Raw genomic sequence first — 23901 nt, forward strand, 5'->3', positions numbered from 1 at the left:
CATGTCCCTAATTTTAAATGAGTCTTAGAGAAGAAGACAGTTTATGGTACGAAGTCACCCCCCAGGAAGCCAACTGCGTTTGGGTGGTCATTAAAGAACAAGTTTTCTGACTAGAGGTGTGAATTATCACACATGAAGAAGGCCTGGGTAAAACGATCTTTAACATACCCTTAATTTACAGCAACAAAAAGGCAAATACAAGACACTGAGAACACCTGGACAGTGTGAAAGAGACCAGCCAGGACTTAAAAATTTAACTGACCATGGATAAACTACAGAGACACTTTACAAACTCCTGTACACACACACACACACACACACACACACACACACTTCATCACACACCTAACGCTACACTACTACATATAAATGATACTGTACCTTGATTTTAATCTCTTGTCATCACTGATTTAGGAACCAGAATGTACTGAGTTTTCTTTTTAAAGCATACTAAAAATGAAAGATTCCAAAAAGGATAGATAAATATATTCTTAAACAAGTACAAAGCATTTATTTTTTAAATGGCACAGCTCAACATATTAAAGACATACTCAAGCTGCCAATTTTTAGAGCATGGCTTTTTAAAAAAAAAAAAAAATCTTTCTATTTTGGACAAATAGGATTAAGCTTCTTAGAAAATTCTTTGTTGTTTTGACTTCAACAATTTATGCAAATGAGATGTTAATTAGTGTAATTGTAACTTAAATTATGCTTGTGTAAACCTCTCCATTGGTAGAAAAGTGTGGGAATCTACACTACTGGTATTTAAAGTAGCTGTACTTACTCCCTTCTGAAAGCCCAGCATAGCAAGATCACTTTCATGTCTTTACAATTTGTTTTTATGAGGTGATAACATTTTTACAAATACCATCATTTTTGGTTTTTTATATTGTAAGTGACAGTCTGACATTTTACAACTGGCTTATTGAAAACAAGAATTGAGCACTCTAGCAGTAACGGACATTAACTGCTGAATAGAGATTCAGATGCTAATGAGGTGAGAGGGGCTCCAGAAAGTTTTGATAAATGCTACACACACTCTAACTAGCTGTGAATGTGGGTTGACAAAGAACATCTACACCAGGGTTCAATAAAATGTAACCCTTTAAATTAATCATACTGGCAGTATTTAATAGAACGCACAACAATCTCCTTTTCTGTTGGCCATAAAGCTGGAGAAATGCATAGTCTTCACAAATGAATGCTCCCACATTTCCCACTCCACACTGCTACTTTCATTTGAACGTGTACAGCTGTTTCAAAAGTACTTACTGTAAATAGCAAAGTATAAGCAGATTTCAGAGTCTGACTCTTTCACAACATAGGATATCTTTTTTTTTCTTCATTTTTACACCTAGATTGAAACAAAAACTCCTAAGCAAGAAAAAAATATAGAAGATTCGAAGGCCTAGTACAGAACCCAGCACACATAGTAGGTTCTCAATAAACAGCATTTCTTGTTATAGGAAAAGATCTGGCAACTTATAAAAAGAAAAACCATCTGCTCGAACAGGAAAAAAATCAGAGCATTCAGGAAGTAAGGCCTTCTGTCTTCAAATTCACGAACCTGAAGTAGGCCTTTGTTCTTTAGGCGCTGTTGGGAAACTTAGCTTATACTTTTTGTGAAGAATTCTTATACAGGAGAAAAATGAAAACGTCCCATTAAGTGAGACTATAATGAGCTTTATTACCACAAATGTCAGAAAACCCCAACTTATTTTGATTTTTGATGCTCACATGAAGCAGACTCTTCCATTGATTGCAAACTTGCAGAATCCAACAGACTACAGTTCAAGAGAGCACCTTTCTATCTCTCAGGCGCATGCAGAACGTTAACATGTTATTTCTTCTTAAAGTGACAATCCCTAATATCCTTTTTGGTTTTTGCCAATTTTAATCTTGGCAGGAAGTGGAAATCTGTGCACTCAGCAACACTGCAATCTTGCTGGCTGTCAAAATTATGTGTCAGCCAGTGCCTGAGTGGTATTCTTGTCATTTCACCATGGTAAGAAACTTATCAGTCTGACATATAAAGCCTCTAAAAGTAGTGATTTATGCCAAAATGTAGATACATTTACCAACCACCTAAATTTCATTTCATAATTCCCATAATTATTATAACTTCCCCCAATTATATACCTTGATTATAGTTATAATCAAGCTTATAAATCAAGGATGTTTTTAAAAATTCAAGGAATAATTTTGAGTCAAATAGGTTTATATTAAAAGACAACTAAATTTTAAAACGCATACATGTGCCTACATTGACACGTTATACATGTTAGTATGCTTGCCTGCAGATACTGTATAATTTTAAAAAAAACCATTTTCTCCCAAATCGTCTCCCTGTGAACTGCACATTTCCAAGTCAACAAACTAATTGCTTCTCAATAGACTGCATAAAAATGATACCTTTACCCTTCAGCGAGCACTGGTTACTCTTTGACTTTTTAAGAGTGAAAACTCTCACTTAAAAAAAAAAAAGTGAACAAGTAGCGAAATGTGTGCTATGGTTTAGAAATGGCCATTTAGCCAAATTGCATACCTGTGCTGTGTCAGCGTCCTGGCAGAGCCATCTCATTCCACTGGTCTAATGGATGGCAATTGAATTTAATTAACAAAACTCCTTTGACTTAGTTTCATACTGTGCTGAATGTAATGGAATCCTCTCTCTCTCTCCCCTCTCTCTTTCTCTCTCCCTCCCTCTCTCTTTCTTTTGCATTCAACTAAAAATGTCCTTAACTGCCATCCACTTTAAGGATATTAAAGGCTATACATTATACTTAAAAGATGTAATACAGTCATCTCCTTCCCCATGACTTCAATTTAGTTACTGAATTATATAACATAAAATAATTAAAAAGATACTTTGATAGTGATACACAGTATAGATTCAATTACCACAATGTATCCATTAAAGGTACTTTTATAGTATGAATAAAATGCAAATCCTCTTTATGGATCGATATGAGAACATAATTCTATTCTTCCCCCTAAAAAAAGGAAGTTAACCATGATAAATCATCTTCACGTGAAAATGGAAAAAAGGTATTCCTTTAGAAGTGTTCTGTTAATCTCAATATATTAAGAATGTTACTTTCTCTATTATGCTCATTTTTAAACTATAGACCTAAATTCCAGCCATACTTGATAACCAACAGAAAACTTGTTTACTATTCTTTTTCATATTTTTCATATTTATTTAACTGCTGGACACTAAATTCAGAGAGACGTTTCTATTAATTAAATAATCTTTTCTAAATAAAATCAAGAACAAACCAAAGAAAAAAAAAAAAAAGCTCCTAAAGGATTCTGAGTAAATATTACTACTCTGCCTAACTTTTGCCTGGCTGGGCACTCTGAGACAAGTTCCTATGATTGATTATTGTCGTATCTCTGAATCTTTGACTTTGAACCATAACCTTTTTTGCGAACAATGACAGTTGGGACCTACCATTTGCCATCTGTAGAGATGGAGGGGGGAAAAGGACTTCACGTACATTAATCAGCCAATTAAGAACAGACTTAAACAAAACACTAAAGCATAATAAACCCCTGACTGCTTAATAGCTTTCTACTTTTAATAGTTGTCTTCCTGCAGTCTGCTCACAAGATTAGGAGTAATCTGTTCAAGTCTTAACAAAAATTGCATGAGGAAAAGGGAAAACATAAACCCATCCAAATCAGGCATTTTAAATTGTGAAAAATGACACTTAAGGATTCTATAGCTCGTCAAAATTTAAGAAGCTGATTCACATGCTACAGTATCAAAGAATCTCAAGTCAATACAAAATATAATATTTGTCTTCACTGAAACATATAAAATGATTCATATATACAAGTGAGCCTATCGTTTCGAAGTTTTAGGTGACAGCATTCTTCAAAACATCACTCACTCAATAATTTATACTATTTCATTGGCATGAACTAATCTGCCAGGAGAATTTGAAGTTTCAATTCAACAAACCTAATAAGAAAAACTGGGGAAAAATTAACAAAACTAGGCAAGGTCTTGTGTGACCTTTCTCTGATTAAAATGTGATCAGCAAATGTAATATTTAAAGAGTAAGGCATTAACTCAGTTTCACTCATTAATAAAAAAATAAATAGGAAACCCAGGAAAAAAGTCAAGGATGTCCACCGTCACAGGTTAATTAATCACTGAATTGGAGGTAGCCAGTGTAGTGAGAAGGGTACGGAAAATAAAAGCATAAGATTGTAACAGCATAAATGAAAATCTGTGATTATGGCCACAGTAAACACAAAATAACTTAGACAAATTATTGGCCGAAAAATATGTAAATATAGGTAGATATAAGATCACTATTCAAAAATTAACTATATTTCTACACTAGAAACACAGAAAATACATATTTTTAAAAACACAATTAACAAAAGCACTTTCACAAAAAACTTAAGACCTGGGTGAAAAATAATTCAATTTATTGAAAGATAAGATGTAAATCAATGGAGAGACATACCATGTTCATAGATGTAGTAAGATGTGACAGCAAAAAGATACCAATTCTCCTCAAATTCATCTGTCATCTATAGACTCCATACATTTCTAAACACAATCCCAACAGGATTTTCCATAAAACTTGACAAAACGATTCTAAAGTATATATAAGTGAGTGAAGGGTCAAGAATAAGTAAAACATTCTTTAAGAAAAGGTGTAAAGGATTTGCCTTATCAGATATCAGAACTAACTATAAGGGCTTAGCAGGTGAAACAACATGGTCTTGACACAGAGTAGACAAACTGATCACTGGAATAGAACAGAGAGTTTAGAAAGAGACTCACACAAATGTGAAAACTTAATAAATGACAGAGATGACACTGAAGATCATTTGGGACTAGAGAAACTATTTAACAAATGACAAGAGTGAAAACCGTTATTCATAGAGAAAAAAAAAAATGAAATTGGATCCCTACCTCACACCATACACAAAAATAAATTCCAAGTGGAATACAAACTTAAATGTGAGCTAAACCTTTAAAGATGTATAAAAACTACCATATATTTCTAAACTCAGAGTAAAGAAGGATATCTTAAACAAGATAGAAAAGCACTAACTGTAAAGCAAAGGAGTAATAAAATTTATATTAAAATTAAGAATTTTTGTTCATCAAAGATTAAAGAAAATGAAAGACAAGCCACAAACTATGAAAAGATAGTTGCAAACATGTAACACAAAGGAGTAAAAACTAGGATATATGAAGAACTCCTACAAATGAAAAAGAAAAAGAAAATAAGCGACAATAGAAAAATGAGTAAAAGATCTGACCATTTATTTCACAGAAAAGGAAAGATAGTGGCTAACAGATACACAAAAAAAATTTAATTCCATTACTAACCAAATTAGAAATGCAGATTAAGACCACAATGAAATATTATTTTATAGCCACCAGAATGGCAAAAAATTTAAAAATTTGGCATGGCAAGCGTTGGAGAGGATGTATATCAACAGAATCTTTTGTAAACAGCTACTATTAGTGAGAGTATAAATAGGTACAACTACTTAATAAAATAAAGTAAGATTATCTTTTTAAAAAATATAACACTTACATGCCCTATGATTCAGCAATTCTACTCCTAAGCATATACCTGAAAGAAACTCTCATACACATGCTCCAGAAGACATGCTACTATTCATAACACTTGCTAATAACAAGAAACTGGAAACACCCCCATAGAGCCATCACACAATGGCATATTATACAAGATGAAAGAAGAAGAAATTACAGTACAGTTGACCTTTGAACAACATGGGGGCTGGGGGCACTGACCCCCACGCAGCTGAAAATCTGCATAAAACTTCACAGTCAGCCCTCCGTGTCCACAGTTCCACAACCTCGAATTCAACCAGTGTTGGATCATGTGGTGCTCTAGCACTTTTTAAAAATTCTGCAGGTAAGTGGACCAGTGCAGCTCAAACCCATACTGTTCAAGGGTTAATTGTATATGCAGTAACATTAGAAACATGATGTTGAGTGAAAATGCAATCTCCAGAAGCATGTATGTATATATAATTTTGATAAAACTTAGTAACAAGCAAAATTGAGCAATATATTTAGTATACATGTATGTGATTAAAAAACATTTATAGGAGGGGAATGATAAACATAATACTCATGCTAATGGGGGGGATTTCAGGATGATACTTTTAGGGCACAAGGTACTGGTAACGTTTTCTTTCTTGGGTTATGTAGTAGGTACATAGGTTTTCACTTCATTATTATGTGTCATAATTTACATATAGTCTTACACTGAAAAATAAAGTGAAAATCAATAAGAAACCAACCCACTAATGTTTATTAAAACAAAAGGATTTTTCACAATATCCTAGAACCTTTCAGCAATAGGCTTCAAAAGGTTTAAAAGAAATATATTTGAATTTCTATTGCAAATTATTTTAATAATGCCTTTACCTCCCCTGGAAAATATATGAATAGCCAAACTAGAGGGGGAAATCTTCCTTTTTACTTGATTGGTGTGAATAATCTGTATTTTAAATTTAATCTCAGCTTCCCATTTAAAAAGGGAGGATGCAGTGGTATACGAGGTAACTCAACTCCAGTATGGACAAATTCAAACAGCAGATAATCCACATTTCTGTTCAGCTTAAAATGCATCATTCAGTCTTCTAACGTTCAATTTCATTTTCTGATTATGCTTGGTTTCAAAGAAATTTCTATTCCTGGGAAGGGACTAAGAAAGGATGAAACAGGCTTGTTGTAAATAGCTAGGCACTCTCTCATACACACACATACACCACACACACACACACACACACACATCGTTATCATATATATGAGAAGAAATCAACAAGGTGGGATTTTTGTGGTTTGGGAGAGAGGAAACGATAGATGAGTACAAAGCTTCCTTCCAATGGTAATATTCAAAATCTGGCTATAGACCTGAGTTTCTATGCGAAATCTCCAAAAGAAATTTTTTAAGAAACCTGACTGAACATGAGTGCATGCAGTACTCAGAGATGACCAGAGCTGAACTGGAGAGTTCCCTATTTCATCACAAGTCCAGTCAGGGTTTCACCACATCCATTTTTGTAGGTACACAGATACATTCTTCTTTAAAAAAAAAAAAAAAAAAAAAAAAAAGGTGTTCTACTTTAATAAAACACCTTCCCAGGTGTCCTGAATTAAGAAATTACAATAGTAACATCTGTCCAGCCATACTTTTCCAGAATGACGATGATCATCTTCTCTCAGATCCAAAAATATAATCAGAGAACTAAGTAATAATTAAATGAGTTAGAATTTCACTGATAAGCATTATAGTGGCTGATATAAAGTTACTCCCTACCAGTCAAGATCTCTCCACTCTCTGCCATCTAAACATACCCTCCTTCCTACCTGAGAAGTGTTCAACCAGCCACACAGGGAACAGATGAACATTACAGGAAGGCCATGCATGCATTGCTAGAGCATCAACTACTTTATAAAATTAGAAACTAACCAATTTTTTTCCAAGGTGCTCTAATTTCAGTAATTAAATATTTCATTCAGAGATCAATAATACTCTTAAGAAATACAGCAGTGAGACTGCTTCCTAATTCAAGTTCTTAATGTTAAACATAACTTCGGTACAATTTTAAGGAAGGGAAAATAGAGATATTTACCTCTCCAGTACCTAATTTTTTGTCATTTAAAAATAATGTTTGAGTTATTGTATGACTACAACATCTGAACTGATATTTCTCCTTCTCAAGATTCTTATTTCCTTATAAGCAACTAGCTACACCTTGACCTTGACCTGAATCTTACACTTCAGAAATAAAGTGGAACTGCAGGAAGATATAGAACTAAATGTAAGTTTTCTCATTAGTTTAAACATCTATAAGATGTCCCCATCCTAGGAAGCACACTGGGAAAATCCCATAGTTTGTATCACTTTACAAAGTGCAGGCTGGTACACTATCCTCTTTGCAACTCTGAGATCCAACTAGAATGTAAGGTGAAAAATTACATTCTAGTTTTCATTCTTTACTGGAATATTGCTGCTGATGGTTCACCAAAGAAGAGGGCCAAAATTCAGTCCCTTTGAGCAGTCTATGAAAACACAAAAGACGACTTAGTCTCTTCAAAGCAAATTATTTTTCATATGATTTTATAAGTTTTTCTTTCTCATTATTCTTAAAGTTACAGTTAAAAAAAAAAAAGAAAGAAAACTGTATATTCTGTCAAAATCCTTCCATTATCCTTTGCTGAAACCAGTAGGAGCTTTTAGATATGAAAACAGAGCCAGACGGAAACACTTTCTGGGAAAGTCTGCAGTGGAATGGTTTTGATAATGAACATGCCTAGAGAAATAAAATCGTGAATGCCGTATGTGTTGGGGGGAAGAAACTCTTATCTTCAGTTGGGTTCTGTTTCCCTTGGAGAGGCTTATGTTACCTACAATCAATAGGTCTCCAATTAAACAAAGAAGATTTACATATGCTGGTGCATTTTGGAGCTAATGAAATCGGTCTAGCAGCTTTAATGAGAGTAAAGCACTGACTAGGAGGCGGAAACGTATGAGTTCACCATATCTAACTGGGCTGGGCTCCTTAATTCTGCTCTTTTGACTTTTCTACCACTACTGCCCTGGCCTCTCCTAGCTTAGAGTAAGTAACCACGCCAAAATCTGCCCTATGCAGTGAGGACGGACAAACCTGCAAATGTTCACCAGAGATAAGGATATGATTGACGGACCCTCTTCCTGCAGAGCAGGACAGTGCGTGATTCAAAATCAAAAAAAAGTGTGTCCATATGAGGAGAGGGTTCCTTTTTTAATCAAGATTGTACTCTTTGCAAATTCAACAGCATAAAAGGAAAAGCCGTTCTTTTCCTTCCCAGCAGATACCGAGCACACAGTAGGTACTCGATAAACGGCTGTTCGTATAAAGATGACTTCCACAGGTAAGATGGAGCAATGGCTAGATTAGTCTATCACCTTCGAATCATCTTTTCTGGGTAAACAGTTCAGATAAAAGCCAAGACCAGGATCTTAGATGGAAAAACAAATAGCCTACATAATTTTCTATAAATAAATCTAGCATCCCCAAAGCTTTTTTTTTCAGAATTAAGATTATTCACATGTCAATAACTCCTTTAGGTTAACATGAATCTTTGGATTTTGGTGAAGAACCAGAATCAGATAACACAATAAAGTAAGAAAAGAAAATCATTCTGATCAAAAAATGCTTGGGCTTAAATTCAGTCTCGAGGTGAACACCCAAATACTATGTTACCTAGTTTTTAAACTCAGACTATAACCTGCTCCCATTTTTTGTTTTGTTCAACCCAGGTTCTCCATTAACAAAGATATTGAGCACATACTAATAAGTGCCAGGCCCTACGCACCCCATGCAGGGAACACAAAAACAAGTATGATCCAGTCCCTGTTCGTAAAGAAATCACAGCCCAATTTGGGAGACAGATCACTTTATAATGACACAGGAAGTGCTAAGGGTGAGTACAGTAAGACAGTGCTACCAGGACGCTATAGGGACATAGGGACGGAGCCGTTAGCCCAACGCTGGGGTGAAAGGCTGAAGTAGCACTAGCCAGTGGAAGGTGGGTGAGGACGTGCGAGTGGAGGAGTAATACAAAGAAATGAATGAATGAATGGATGAATGAATATACGATATATTTTGCCTATTGCCCCTATATTGTCCATGCACCAAAATTCTCACCTGTTTTTTTGCATGTGCTGTCTCCAGTCTCAAGATTAGTTATGTTCACTGGGTCACTCAGTCCAGAAAGGTAACTTACTCATGCTAATTACCCCACGTTTGTGTCAATACACCTTGCCCTTACTTAAACACTGCATTTATTGTCTTGATAACAAATAAGAACCTTCAATAATGCACAGCATTATTAAGTGAAAGGGGCCTTGTCAGAAGCACAAGTCACTCTATAACACTAAGTTCCTTAAGTCCTGAAATCCCCTCACAGAGTTCAACTCCTACCTTCAAAAGTTCAAGGGTTCAAGGCTAAGACATCAGTTTATTGAACTATCACCTAGGTGGGACTCTGCAACTGGGGATTCATTCCAAATCTAAAAACAAGCAATCCTTTTTTCCAGATGTCAAATTTAGGCAATGAGAATCCCCTGAAACAATTTCCCTCTAAATAACAGACTGAAAGTAGAAAAGGGGTGTTATATTGACTCATAATTATAGACTCATAATTCTAACCTGAATATATATAATTTAAAATGTATAGCAGTCTTAAAGATTGTTTACATTAACATGTTCAGTTTTATTTGTATTTCATGAAAAAAAATGGAAGACTGAAAAAAAAACAGAATGAAGACCAGATCTGTAAAAACGCTACTCAGGATTACAAGTAAGTAATGGGCCTGGTGTGGGCAAGGAAGGAAAAGAAAGGCAGGGTGATTCTAGAGATTAGTAGTGAAAACGGAGACATTTTTAAACTTGTTAAACTTTCATTATTTGGAACCAAGACACTCTTAAAGTAAAGGGAACATCAGATATTGCTAAAATCATCAGGTAAATCTGGATATTTGTATCCAAGTGGCTTATTTAATCTGAAGTCAACATGGTTTTCCCTGGAGGAACTGAGCTGCTAGCATCCCAGGAACTCTACCAAGTTCTCGTACTGACTGGAAAACAAAGAAATCTGTCTTGAGTTCCATGATGTCCCACATGCCACTGTGACTAATCCCCAACCATTTTTATTTACAGTGTTCAGGATGAGTTTCTATGACAATCCCAGGCCGTTCTCCACGTTACACACACACACATTTTCTGCCTTTTGAAAATAATGACAGAACAAATCATTTCTTCTGTGCTCTGTCCAAAGAAAAACACACATATTAGTGGCTGCAAAAAAACAGATTTCATTTTCAGATTAAACAACAAGCAGATATAATAGGGACCAAGAAATGTCCACTATGTGGGACCACCGGGTCACCTCTGCGGTTGCCTGCATTTCACTTTTCGGACAAGCCACGGTTCTCCTTTCTGTCCCCGTCACAGCTGTCCCGTTACCACACCAGCACACTCACTCAGGGCCATGCTTTCTGACTGAATGTCACACCTACCTGTCTGCTTTTCACAAGAGAAAGAAAGGCAGAGCGGCCTGAGACCTCGGATGACTTAAAATCCACTTCCGTGTCCAAGTCTCAAGATGGCTAGCTTGCTCCGGGGATGGAGCGAAGTAGGGGAACTGAAGCGGCTCTGCTGCTGGGACTTGGCTGAGTTTTAGGAGCCACTACCAGCTGCCAAATGAATTCACCACGGCTTGCTCTCGAGGCCTTCCCTGCGTGTCTGTCTGTCACTCCCTCAGTTCTCCTGCTGTTTAGTTTGCCTGTGACTCCGTTTTACACTGCAGGATTACTCAAAGGATGTCCTTAAGAAAAGAAGTCAAACTTCTTTTGTGCATCACCAGCTTTCTTTAGAGAAAACATGCTACGGTGAACTATTAATAATAGAAACCACCTGTGCCCTGGTCTGTGTCTGCTTGGATTTTCTTTCCATTTACGTAGATACTTTTGACATAAGAAAACAAAAAATTAACACATAGTGGACGTATCATCAAATGATAGAATTCCTCCACGTACACCAATTGCCCAGTCAAAAGGCAGTTATCAACAACCAGTTCTGCAAATGTTTAAAACTTCACATGGGCTGTTAGTTGGAAGAATCCTAATTTTAAAACGTCAAAAGCCTTAAAATCTGTTTCTGAGGAAATTTCATCTAAGACGGCGTCAACTCATCTCATGGCATTTTCTTCACCTGTTTGTCTCTGGTACGCAGCACGGTGCCTAATAGGTAGTGAGTGCTCAAAACATGTTTGCTGAGCTGAGTTGCCACACAACATGGTGCAACCTGTCAATAAAAGCAACCAAGATACATCTTCTAGGTCAACGTCAACCAAAGAGCATCCCTGATGCACATGGTAACAAGGGGCCACAACTACTCCCCACTTTGTACGAGAATTTTCTATCTCCAGAGCTCCTGGGGTGCATGGACTTAGCTTCCTCACCTGTAAAATAAATGTTTCCCCTAAGCTTCCTTCAAGTATGAAATTCTGAATCTATTAACAATCCAGAACAAGGTCTAGTTGCTCATTACTTTTTAAACTTCATAGAAAACAATAGATTTCAGCACTACTGTGGACTTTCAGAGAACACTTTTAAACCCATCCATAAATTCCAAGGTGCAGCTTAGGGAGGCTGGTACCTTGGGGAACACCTGAGAGACAAAAACAGGCCACAGAAGTGTTGGACCCAGTCACCGGCCCTCGCCACTTCCTAACCTTGTCCCATGGACACGCCTGTCTCCTCACCAGCATAAAGGCAGTTATAAAAGCTCCCCTACCTCGAGGGTAAGGTTTATATGAAGAGCTAATAAAATAATCTATAAGAGCCAAGTTAAATACCATAGAGGTTAACGCCGCTTGCCTGGGGTCTGGCGGGTCTGGCTCTCATCCTGGCTCTGCGACTCACCACTGGTGGTGACCTTGGGTGAGTTACCAACACTCTCTGAACCTCTGTTTCCTGAATAACAGAAGTAAACCACAACAAAAGCCTTCTACCATCTCTAGTAGCCTCCACCTCCACCACCCAACATGAAAAATTCTCCCAAACCTGGAGAAGTCCAAAAAGGAAACAGAACAGAAACAAAGAAACCCACATAAAACCGAAGAAACCCATATCTACAATTCAGAAAACCAACAAAGCCAACCCTAAGAAATGGCCCCCATTTGTGAACTCTGTAAACTCCTCGAAGGGCCCAGTGTTTAAAAGAAGCTGCCACAGAATGCTCCAGCACAAAGCAAGACTTGCACGGTTACAGGGACAGCTTCTCCGTCACTGTTAGAAAGGTGACTGGGGACAAAGGGCCAAACATGCGAACCTCTGAGTGTGATCTCGGTTCCTCTCCAGTCTGTCTGTTTCCCTCCAGTTCTGCTGTCTCATGACCCGACTCCACTTACTCAGCATCGCCCCCACCCCAGCACCTCCAAGGCCCAACTGCAAATCAAGTAAAAAGCTGGGCATAATCAGTCTTTATACGGCAAAATTGAAAGTGTCTCTCTTTGAAGAATCACAAAGCTTTCTGTCTGAAACCTCTGACCTTTCTAGAGAAATCAGAGTCACTGTAGTTAAAAATGTAAGTGGTCAAAGTACAAAGGATTACATTTATCCATTTTGCATGTTTGCTGTCTTTTCTGAGATGAGGGGCAAATATCTTTAGAACAATTCGTTTTCCAATCCTAACATTTCAGGCTGCAAGATCCTCGTTCTCTAAGGACTGCACTCATCCTGGGCCTGATGGGGTGGCACTTTTCTGTTAATTCCTAGTCCCACCTTATTTCACAGAAAATCTAAAACATGTGATTCCAAACCTTTTTTTAAAAGTAAGACTTTTGTCTGGGCTGTAAATGAGCTGAGAAAATAATAAAAATTCATTTGAACCTTCTTAAAAACCACTGTAATCCCTGAATGGGTCAGGAGGGTAAGGGATTTCTAAAAGTACATTTAAGAGAAAAAAGAATTCTTAATAAAAGTCCTTGTCACATATTAAGAGGCCATACAATAAAAGTATTGCAATGACTATCTTTCCCTGACAGGAACACACAACAATAGTTACGCTGTTGAACAGCATCAAGTTACAAAGACTTCATTCTCAGAAGTTACTTGAAACTACTCTCCCAAAGAGAACCTCCACCATTTAAAAGAAGGGGATAAAAAGCCAACCAGATGAATCAATCAGAAACTTTAGCAACTCAGTAATTTTTATATAAAACGCATCCACACAAAAACCTTGCCACAGACACACAAAGAAAGCTTTTGCCAAATTCGGATCCAGAATCCTCGCTTCATTTTAAACGTTTATAACCCACTCATCTGTAACTTCGAACTACTTAATGCCAAAAATACATTCTCAGGTATACGCTGTTTTCCGTCAACAACATTTTTAATATCTAATGTTATTTATGAATTATATTCAGCATAGAAGACGTTCATGATTTTCATTGTTAATCTGCTATTATATCTGAGCCCATCCAGCTCTGTTGAATAGAATGCTACCAAAGTGTATATGCAGATGCACAGTATCTTAATTACTCATTCTACAGTGAGCTCTTTAAGCGTTTCCATTCCTCATTCATTTGAAATGTTTAAAAATGCCACAAGAAGGGCTTGATGTCATCTCAACACTGAAATCCATCTGTCTGTGGCCCTCTTTTGACTTGACTCCTTCTGCAGCCAAAATTTTCACAAAAGTTGATGAGAATTTGTCAACCTAAGGACGTGCAACGTCAGCTTCTTTGAAAGGCAACGGAATGTCTGAAAGTGACAATGGTGGAGTCCCGGAAGTACAATATTCACTTTGCACAGGAGCTTAAAATCAAGTAACTCACCCCTTTAAAATTAAAATACACAGAACAGGGGAAGAGGGAAGAGGTAGGCACATAACACACAAGAGCCAGTTCTGAGTTTCCTATCATAAGTAGTATGTCCCTAATTTTGAAAATTAATGTTGTAGCATCATAGTTCCTATTATCCACTGATAAATACCTTTCTCTACCCAAAATTACCACTCAGATAAAGCTATATGACTCACCACAGATGTGTCTTCCCCAACAGCATGAACATGTTGCACTGTCCAATCACGGGGCTGGCAAAACTACAACAGGAAACAAAATCACCCCAGCCATAGCAACAAAGACAACAGCCTGACAATGGCAGATGCTACAGAGACACACACACCAATTTTTAAATATTATTCATTTTAAAAATATGTTTTATTGCTACTTTTGCTTCATCTCACCTTTTTTAACCCAGAGAGCATTTCAAAAAAAGTATTACATGAATATAAATATTTACATGAATATAAATGTTCTGAAAATCATTTCTTCTTGGAAACTCACAGCTATTGGGACCACTGTAAACACTCCCCAGACATCAAAAGGTAGGCAGTACTGAACCTGAGGGAGAGGACCACGGGATGTGAGTCCTAGTTTTTTACTGCAATCTTCTTTTGTTTCCAATTAAATTACACTTATTACACACCTTAGTTTTCCCTTTCTAGGGTGGCTGGTACTCCACACTTTAACTTTTAGACTTATTAGCATTTCTAAAGAGACACTTAAAAATAAAGTTATATTTCTATTTTATTCAACATAAGTTTGGTTCAGCAGCATATTTTTAAAAATAAAGACAAGAAGAATTAATATAGAAATGAATTAATGTAATTTAAATTATAATTACTGGTCTTTTTTTCTATTTACAATGATACAATGCATGTTGAGTGAGGCTTTGAACTCCTGCACTGAAGTCATTAAGACGTAATCTTGCCTAAGTTTAAAGGGGTATTAAATAAATCCATCAATAAATCAGTCATTTAAGGGCATTAGGATGAAACTTGTCCCTATTTTCAATTTTCTTCCTTTGTCTTTTAAGTTAAAAAACAATTTTTTAACTAATAAAATTCCATTTTTGCTTTCTTTTAAATAATTATACATAGGCCATGGTCAAAGCATCTTTTTGGAGCAAAGTAAATTTAAAAATTTTAAATCTAATCATCAAGAGAAGTTAGAAATATATTATCTCTTGTGCATATAAAAATGTACAAAAATCTACCTACCAAAATATGACATGCAATTCTGATTTTTAAAATAATGCTTGCTTTAATTCTCAATGGCTTGCTAAAGCACCTAGAACCAATTCATCTAACTTTCTCTTATCCTTCCCCCCAAAAAGTTCTTAAACCTATGTTATAATGCTTCTATTCACTAAACTTCAACATTCTGAAAACAAAAAAGAACAAGTCATTCCAGATTTTGACCCCAACACTAAAAAGCATGAGACCATGTCTCCCTCTCGTAACCAAGTGTGGCTTCGTTATGTGGCTAGAAACCAAACTCCACAGTAAAATATCTCCGTGGGAAGAGTCCGGATTTTGACTTATTTCCCCTTTTGATTCAAGGTAGGTGTGTGATACCATTTAAATGACATCCTACCCCAGACAACAGGCTATAAAGAGGGATATAGAATGGATCTGAATTTTATCTTTAAGAGCAAAGGATTTGGATTCAGGAGGCCTGGGTTTAACCATGCTCTGCACAAGTCACTTGGCACCTCTGAGACTTGATTTTCACCTGCACAAATAGACAGTGCATTACTTATTTACAGTACTTCTGTGAAGTTAAAAAAAAAAGAAAAGAAAAGAAATAAAAAGTAAAAAGAAAGCTACAATGTATGGCAGAACTTAGTACTGTGCTTGCTGCAAAACAGACACTCACTAAAAGTTGTCTGCCTGCCTGCCTGCCTGCCTGCCTTTTTTCCATTCGTCTCCTTCTCTCTACTCTCAATTGATCTAGGTCCAAAATATTTACCACTAGGAAAATATGTGAAAGACATGAAGAGAAATAAGTTTAAAATTCTCAAAAAAAAAAAATTAGAGTTATTCCACTTCAATCTCCAGTTATTAAGATCGTCCTAATCGTCTCTGAGTTTGAGATTAGCAGTATATCACAGAACAACACTCACCAAAATACATAACACAAATGAGCTTACTGCTCTCAATCTTATCTCATTTAGTGTCTTTTACAAATAGAACAGCAAAAGTATCCTCTGCCATGAAGTCGCTGCAACTTGTCATTTGCGGGCTCATTCCTTTGGCTCATAAGCCAGGTCTGTTTCACTGGAATATCAATCGGAGGACTAATTCCAGTAGATAATGTACACTTTCACCCTGCTGAATTACCATAACAAAACATGAAGCTTTGTTTTCTAATATTTTGGGAAAAGCCTAGGGAAGAAGTCATTTCTGTCTTAGCAGCAGCTAGAGAATTCTGATAAGTTTGGGGACCTTAAAGTTTGGATCAATCATTTCTACCTTACAGTTGCCTTAGTGGGCGATGGCCAAAATGTTGACAATACTGTAAGTTACCCTTTAAAAAGCAAAATGATAATGATAAACATCTCACTAGCCCATTTTCCAAGTTTACCCATGCCACAGTGTCCCTCGCTGGACACCAAAGCACGACAGAGAGTTTTTGCAAAACTTTTCTTTCTAAAAATTTGAATACAACCTCCAAAAGCCCCCAACAGTCTCTAAGTCTGAAACAAGGAATGCAAATATTACTGGGAGATGGATTATAAATGCTCCACTTGATATCTTGCTGCTCAGGATCCTTTTAGTCATTACTTCAACCAAAACACTTTTTAGAGCATCTCCATTTGTGATTAAGTTCACGGTTTTCTGTTTCTCTTAACAAAACATGCTAGTTCATTCATTCTCCTCCTCCACCTGACTTCTTCCCTCCCCTGGCCCCATCTCCCAAGGATTTACAGTTTATAATATATTTAAAAGCAAGGTCTAATCTCTAAACAACCATGGGGAAATTATTGCTGAAATGATAATAAAATGGTTTTTAGCACATTCACTGAATGCAATCTGTATTTCATGTTTTTTCTTCTATTCTAACCTCAGAATTGTTTTCAATAATCTATATTAACATTTGTGAGCAATTAGAATTGTTGCTGCTTCTGTGCAAATTTTAAAAAACAAACAGGCTGCTCTGCATCCTCTGGAAGCAGCTTGAGGCCTTAACCAAGTAGAACACCCAGTCCTACTGTGTACAGCAGTGACCACAACAAAGACTGTGGTTTCTCCCACACTAGCCCTAAATAGGTTTAAATTAATGCTATCCATCACTGGGTGGAAAAGAAGACAAGGCAAATCCAAGCCAGCAGCATTGGGAAATTTCTTACCAACACTCAAACCTCTGAGCCATAAATGAGCTGACCTCCTTTCATAGGTTCACTCCAGAACAACCCTTTCTCTCTGTTCCTGTACACTCTCGGCCTTTCAATTTCCCTCTTTTTCACTACATTCTAGATAAAGGATATTGCTACTACATTCTAAACAGAGGACATTGTTACAATCCCAGTTACACAGAAAACACTCAAGGATGTAAAAGCCGTATTTAATCTCAAGTTTGTTGACTGTTAATGCTATGTCTCCTTCAGAGAATTCAAAGACGAATGGAAAGATCAGTGAAATTTTCTAAAACAGTGTGCATATATACCAAAAAGTTACAGTAGATCAATCAGCCACAAAATCCACCTTCAGTTTAGTTTAAGGTTAGAGTCAGAATTTGAGAAAGGGCGGTACTTGCTCTCTTCATTAAATATCACTATATGTTAGCCTTACCCCTGCTTTTTCCAAATACAGTTTACTACTATAAATCACAGGTGCTAACTGCACAACTTTCTACTAGAGAGTTGATTAAGGTACTGAAGAAGTTTAATTGCATAATGTATAGTCTTAGAATTGTGTGTAAACACACGTACACACAAATGCTTGTTAACAGCATACTGAATATATTTCAGATACGTACTGTTGCCACAAACTAACTTGGTAAGTTACCTAAACATTTAAAAATTATCAGAACTAATTTGGCATAAAATTATAAACTGTAATAATCTAATATTACTCACTTAAAAATTTTACAATTATTTTTCTGAATGCACTGATAACTTTACACAGATAGTTACGCTGTATTTAAAGCACCAGCTTAAAAAAAAAAAAAAAAGAAATCATTCCCATTGCTCTAAACAGCACTCTGTGTGCAGCCTGGGTGTGCGCACACATGCACACGAAGCGCACACACGCTCAGACACAGACACTCTTCATCTTACACCTGCTCTGAAGCAGTAGGAAGTGAATTCTCAATCTGTCAACATGACCATCTGGTCTATCTGCATATCACGGCTTTCTCTATTACTGTATGAAGGAATGGCAATCACAAAGCCAAAATAAAACTAAAATGCACCTGAATGGGAGTCTGTCTCTCTTTCTCTTTGTTGAAACGGAATAATACATGGCCTCTTAGAGCAAAACCAGCAGTAACGTAAATAATTTAAACTGAGCGTTCAGGACAGCGTAATTAAGTGAACAATATGGCACAGGTAATGTGGTAATCAGTAATACCCCCGTCGGGGTTCCAGGACAGGTACCAGACTTCCCAGACACTGCCACAGCTCTTTCAGTAAGTGACAGGACCTTTACTATCCAGGGTCCAAGCAACACTAGGTAAAGGCGGTAACAGGAGGAGTGTGGAGGTAATCACATACAGTAACTACTATACTAAAACAATACTGCAAAAATGTTCACTTTGTACCTTAAAACTAAACTACTACTGCTACCATTAGGACACGTTCAATTCACTCTCTCACTGGCTAATTGACAATTCCAGCAACTACCTGACAAATTCTGGTCACTTATTAGTCTTTCAAAGTGAATTTTAAGGCCACTGAAAATATTTCCGACCTTAGAAATTTTTTCATCTGCAAAAAAGTGAAGATGCTCACTGTGATTTAGCTTCTGGGCCTAAGGCCACTTGAAAATTAGCAAAGTTGAATTAAACATAATTCTATTTGTTTAATTTTGGTTTTTAAATGTCTCTACACAGCTGCCTCAGCATTCATTCTTACCCCCCAGCAGATAATAACTATGAAAAGTAAATTGTGACACTGTCATTTTATGGCCTAGATACAGCAACATACCTCTCTCCGAGAGATGAGCCCTTAAAAAGTCTAACCTCTTACAAAATTTAACTAACTCAACTGAGAATCTTTCTAGAATCCGATTACATTACCAGAAGTTATACAGAAGCAGTTTAAAAAAAAAAAACTCTCCAGAAAGTTCTCGGTTGAGTGCCTACTAATGAACAAAGGTTAACTTTATCTAAAAGGTCAAATGCCTGGTGGCTAAGGTTATGACCTTAACAACTTAAATTGTGACCTTGCCACGTGCCGGGTATATTGTAGATTCTGATACAGATCATCTGGTAAAGACTGGCCATAAATTAGCTTTACTGTTACACGCCCACAAAGAAAACCATTTGCCGCAATACCATAATATCTCCAAGTTGTCCTATGATCCAGGGGAAGGACGGCTCCAACAGAGACCAAATTCAGGGCATAAAATGGTTTTACTCTTTTATACTTTTAACGAGATGAAATTCTCAGGCTTATGGAATCACTCCGATTCCATTACACTGGGTACTGTTTATCAGCCACAAAATTCACACAGTTCTAATGCCCCTGGATTTACAGGGGGGAAAGAAAAGGAATGCAGTTTATGTATTGTATTTTAGCGTCTCAATAAGTCTTAGAATAAATCACCTCTGCTTTTAAAGAAGGATTGATTCTGCATTAGCTTCCCATATTTACATGTGTGTTCTAAGATTTCAACTTCCTTCCAAAGAAGAGGCCGAGGCATGAAGCAGTAATTATTGTATGCATTCTCAGAAAGAAAAAAAGATCTTTCTATGGCCATCAAGGGAGGGGGAAAAAGGCATTTCAGAAGGAAAAAAAAAAAAAAAAAACATTTGAAAGAAAGAGAAGGGAGAGAGGAAAAAAAAAAAAGGCTATAGGTGAAACGGCCGCGATGGTTTTGGCATGTTTCTCCAAGCACGTTTCAGAGTCTCTGCCTCCTGCCAATATTGGCAAGTTCTCAAAACTTTTAAGGAGGTAAAAACATTGTTTAGTGTTTACAAATCTTCAGTATTATAACAGATGCTTGTCAAATCAGTTGTATGTGAGTGGACCGATCTACCTCCTATTTGTATTGGCAGCTTCCCTTCCACAAATAACAGGTCTCCGAATCTCTTAAATCAAATCTGGAATATTTTCAGACAAAAGGCCCTGCGCACGTCCCCTCAGACCCGGACCCGTGCGCACAGGCGGCCAGGGCTGCGCGGGCAGAGCCAATGGCCTGCACTTGGCCGGGGTTCAGGCGACCGAGGGATTCTGGGAGACGCACGAAAACCAAACCGAAAGGTAGTCTGATCCACGGTGCTGTCAATAAATCTTTCATAAGCAATAAGGATGCTCACTCTGCTCAGCAACCTTCTCCCTGCCATTTTACCAACATCACCATTCAGGTCACTGAAACCACCAGCAACCGTGATGCCTCTAGGATGAGGAGTCCCAGCACAGGCACAAACCCAACAGCGAAAGAGAACATCCTGGATGAAACGGCCGCAAGAGCGAGAAAGCCTCCATCTCGGGGAATCTGACGGAGAGGTTCACAGTTAAAGCTTAGAAGGGATGCTGCTCACACTGATTAACGGTAACAGGTATTTCATTTCCATGTTTCCCCTTAAGGAAGCATATACCACGATGGGCATCACCCATTGGCACCTGCAATTTTCTACGTTGGTCCATTAGAGCATTTACTATCGCTTATGAATTGTTTACTTCTCCAAATATTGAAGAGATTAGACACAAGATTTTCAAAGAGCACTCCCTGAAAGCCCCTCTGACACACTTTTTCTGCACCTTGCCCCAGCAGAATCTCCACTTATATATGCAAATAAATTTTTAAAAAATTGTAACCCTGCTTTTTCAATAGACAATATGAAGTAACAACAATATGGTCAACAGGGGGTTAAGAAAGGGCCACCTGTTCTTGTTTAGAGGTCATTTGAGAAAGATGTGGCCTTTTCCTTTTCGCTGCCCATAACTCGCTAAAGCAACAGGCGCTTCTTATAATTAAGTATACATTTTCAAAAACCCAAATATTTGAAACACTTACAGATCACATCCTCTAAAATACTCATCTATCCCCTGCCAACAGAATGCAAATGATGATGTGACGTGCTTGCAAAGTAAATTTCTCCAGTTTCTTATGTAAGGACAGATGGATAACAAAAGTTCTCTTCCTAAAACATATATTGAGAATAATAATAGAGAACAGGCTATCGGCTGGCTGCTTTGAAAAAACAGCTCACATTTTTAAAATTAAAAATGTTTTGCCAAACAATACAGAGTCGCTTTTACAGGTAGCATCTTTTCTTTCCTTTGTGAAAAAATACATACATACGTGAACCCCCAAAACAACCTACTGGTAGGACACCACCACCTTCTTTCTTCCATCTGGCTCAAGTAACTGCTATGAAGGTAATCCAGCGAGACCAGTATGTACATATAAAAAGTCAGCAAGTTACACAAGACCTGAGCTTTCACATCACACAATGAGCATTTTGTCTAAAACAAGGCGAAAGGAACAAAGTGAAAATGCACTATTTCATCCAGCCCTCAATATTATTATCCTGAATGCTACTCTACATGCTGTAATATGAACAGGTAAAACATGCCTTGAAAACCGCCTTGGAACAATAATTTCATTATGAATCAAAGCAACTCACTAAATCAATTATCAATACTGATTTCTCAATGTGTTCATGTGTCAAACCATACAGGTTTGGTTACTTTTAAGATTAGCTTCTCCATCAATTACTTAAAGAATTGGTTTCTTTTTCCCTTAGCTTTCTTAAACAGTGCCAAGTATTCCTAATGAAAGCCACTAAGTTTGCGTATTAATGTGACTTTTTTTCCTTCATAAATGATCAGCAATTTGATAGCAATCTTACCTCCAACCTCTTCTTAATTAGCAGAGGGTTCAAGTGACCCCAGTAGGTTAAAACACTCCCAAAAGAAAAGCAACTAAAAATATTGCCTCACTACCAAACTAAATGCCTTTTAACTAGATCACCTGCCAGTTCAAATATGCTCTTTATTACGAAGGTTTTTACACAGCTTTTCTCAGCCCTCATCAAAAAATGAGATTTAAACATATGCCATAACTGACTACCAACACCTTTGATAACACGGCTTGCCAAAAGAACTGAACTTGGCGAGAATTCTCTCAAAGCTATGCTTTTCCACCTGAATGAAGGTGGACCCTCCAACACTGGAGCGTCTGGCTCCTCTGCCATTGGTCTACCTTTGACAGCACACTGTCAGCGGGGACGCGGCCTGCCATCGGGCGTCCCAGAATGTCCCAGCATAGACAGAGGTCGTCAGGAAAGAAACCCACGCCAGCAAGTGGGACGACTTGTCCCCATCGCACTTACCTGCTGCATGCACAAAGTATGCCAAATATAAATCGAGTTCCTTAACAGAAACCCCTATGTGATGGGGCTGGACACAGAGCCCTGGGTTAGAGCACTGCGGGGACTTTACAAGGCGCTCGCCATCAGTACTTTCCAGCGGAATACCTTTAAATAAAATCACCATAACAAGGTCCAACCTCCAGACTTTATCTGCCTGGCGGAGGCAGTCAATTCTTCGCATCTTGCCTTTCTGGTCAGGGTTGGAAAGAACACAACACGGAGGCTTTTTCCCTGTAACTGTAAGAACAAAATCCTCTCGGTACTCGGGTCGGATATCTTTCCGCAACTTGGCCAGAAGTCGAGATGCCCACTTCTGCTTGACCTCTGGTTTTTCACTTAGCAACTCATCCTTCACGGCTCTCTCTTCTTCTTTTGACATACGCTTTTCATGTTTTTTGAAGTATTTTCGTTTTCGGGCCTGCAGGTTGAACCATGTGTAGGCGAAGGCTCGGACGTGGGGCAGAAGTGCTTCGATGAAAGGATGAAACTCATCCTGGGGAAATGAATAAAAACAAAAATGTAACTGTAATGAAAATAAAAGGAAGCAACATTTCTTCAGATGGTCACCTTAAAAAAAAAAAGAAAAAAAAACCTTATTTCACTTGAAATTTGATTCAAGCATTATGTTACCAAAATCATACATGGGATCCCTATGGGAAGTCTGATGGGGGAAAAAACTATCAGTATCACGTCTCACAATATCAAAGAAGAAAACTGTTAAAAATTAAAAACTGTTTTGGTATGTTCACCGAAGTGTAACACGTTCTACTGTCAGGCCTACATCCCAAATCCTTTAGTTAGGAAGTGAAGTTTATCGAAATGGTTATAACAACATACAATCTTAACCCTATTTCAAGGAACGCATATCTAATTTTGCTCCAGCCTTGACCTCACTACTTGTAGTACAGCCAGGGCTCGGCCGCCAGATTGGCAAATCCTAAACATTTAGATGC

General features: G+C 37.4%; 1 protein-coding gene across 8 annotated transcripts in view; it reads right to left on the reverse strand.

Annotated features, from left to right (window-relative positions):
• NFIA (nuclear factor I A) overlaps positions 1-23901 on the reverse strand; it is a 534267-nt gene that overhangs the window by 315940 nt on the left and 194426 nt on the right. For all 8 annotated transcript variants that reach the window (XM_064493521.1, XM_064493522.1, XM_064493523.1 and 5 more), the window contains exon 2: positions 22910-23441. In XM_064493521.1, the coding sequence (XP_064349591.1) occupies positions 22910-23441 (532 nt within the window). The remainder of the gene's footprint in view (positions 1-22909; positions 23442-23901) is intronic.

The sequence above is a fragment of the Camelus dromedarius genome, chromosome 14, assembly GCF_036321535.1.
Source record: "Camelus dromedarius isolate mCamDro1 chromosome 14, mCamDro1.pat, whole genome shotgun sequence".
In the NCBI taxonomy this organism is placed as follows: domain Eukaryota; kingdom Metazoa; phylum Chordata; class Mammalia; order Artiodactyla; family Camelidae; genus Camelus; species Camelus dromedarius.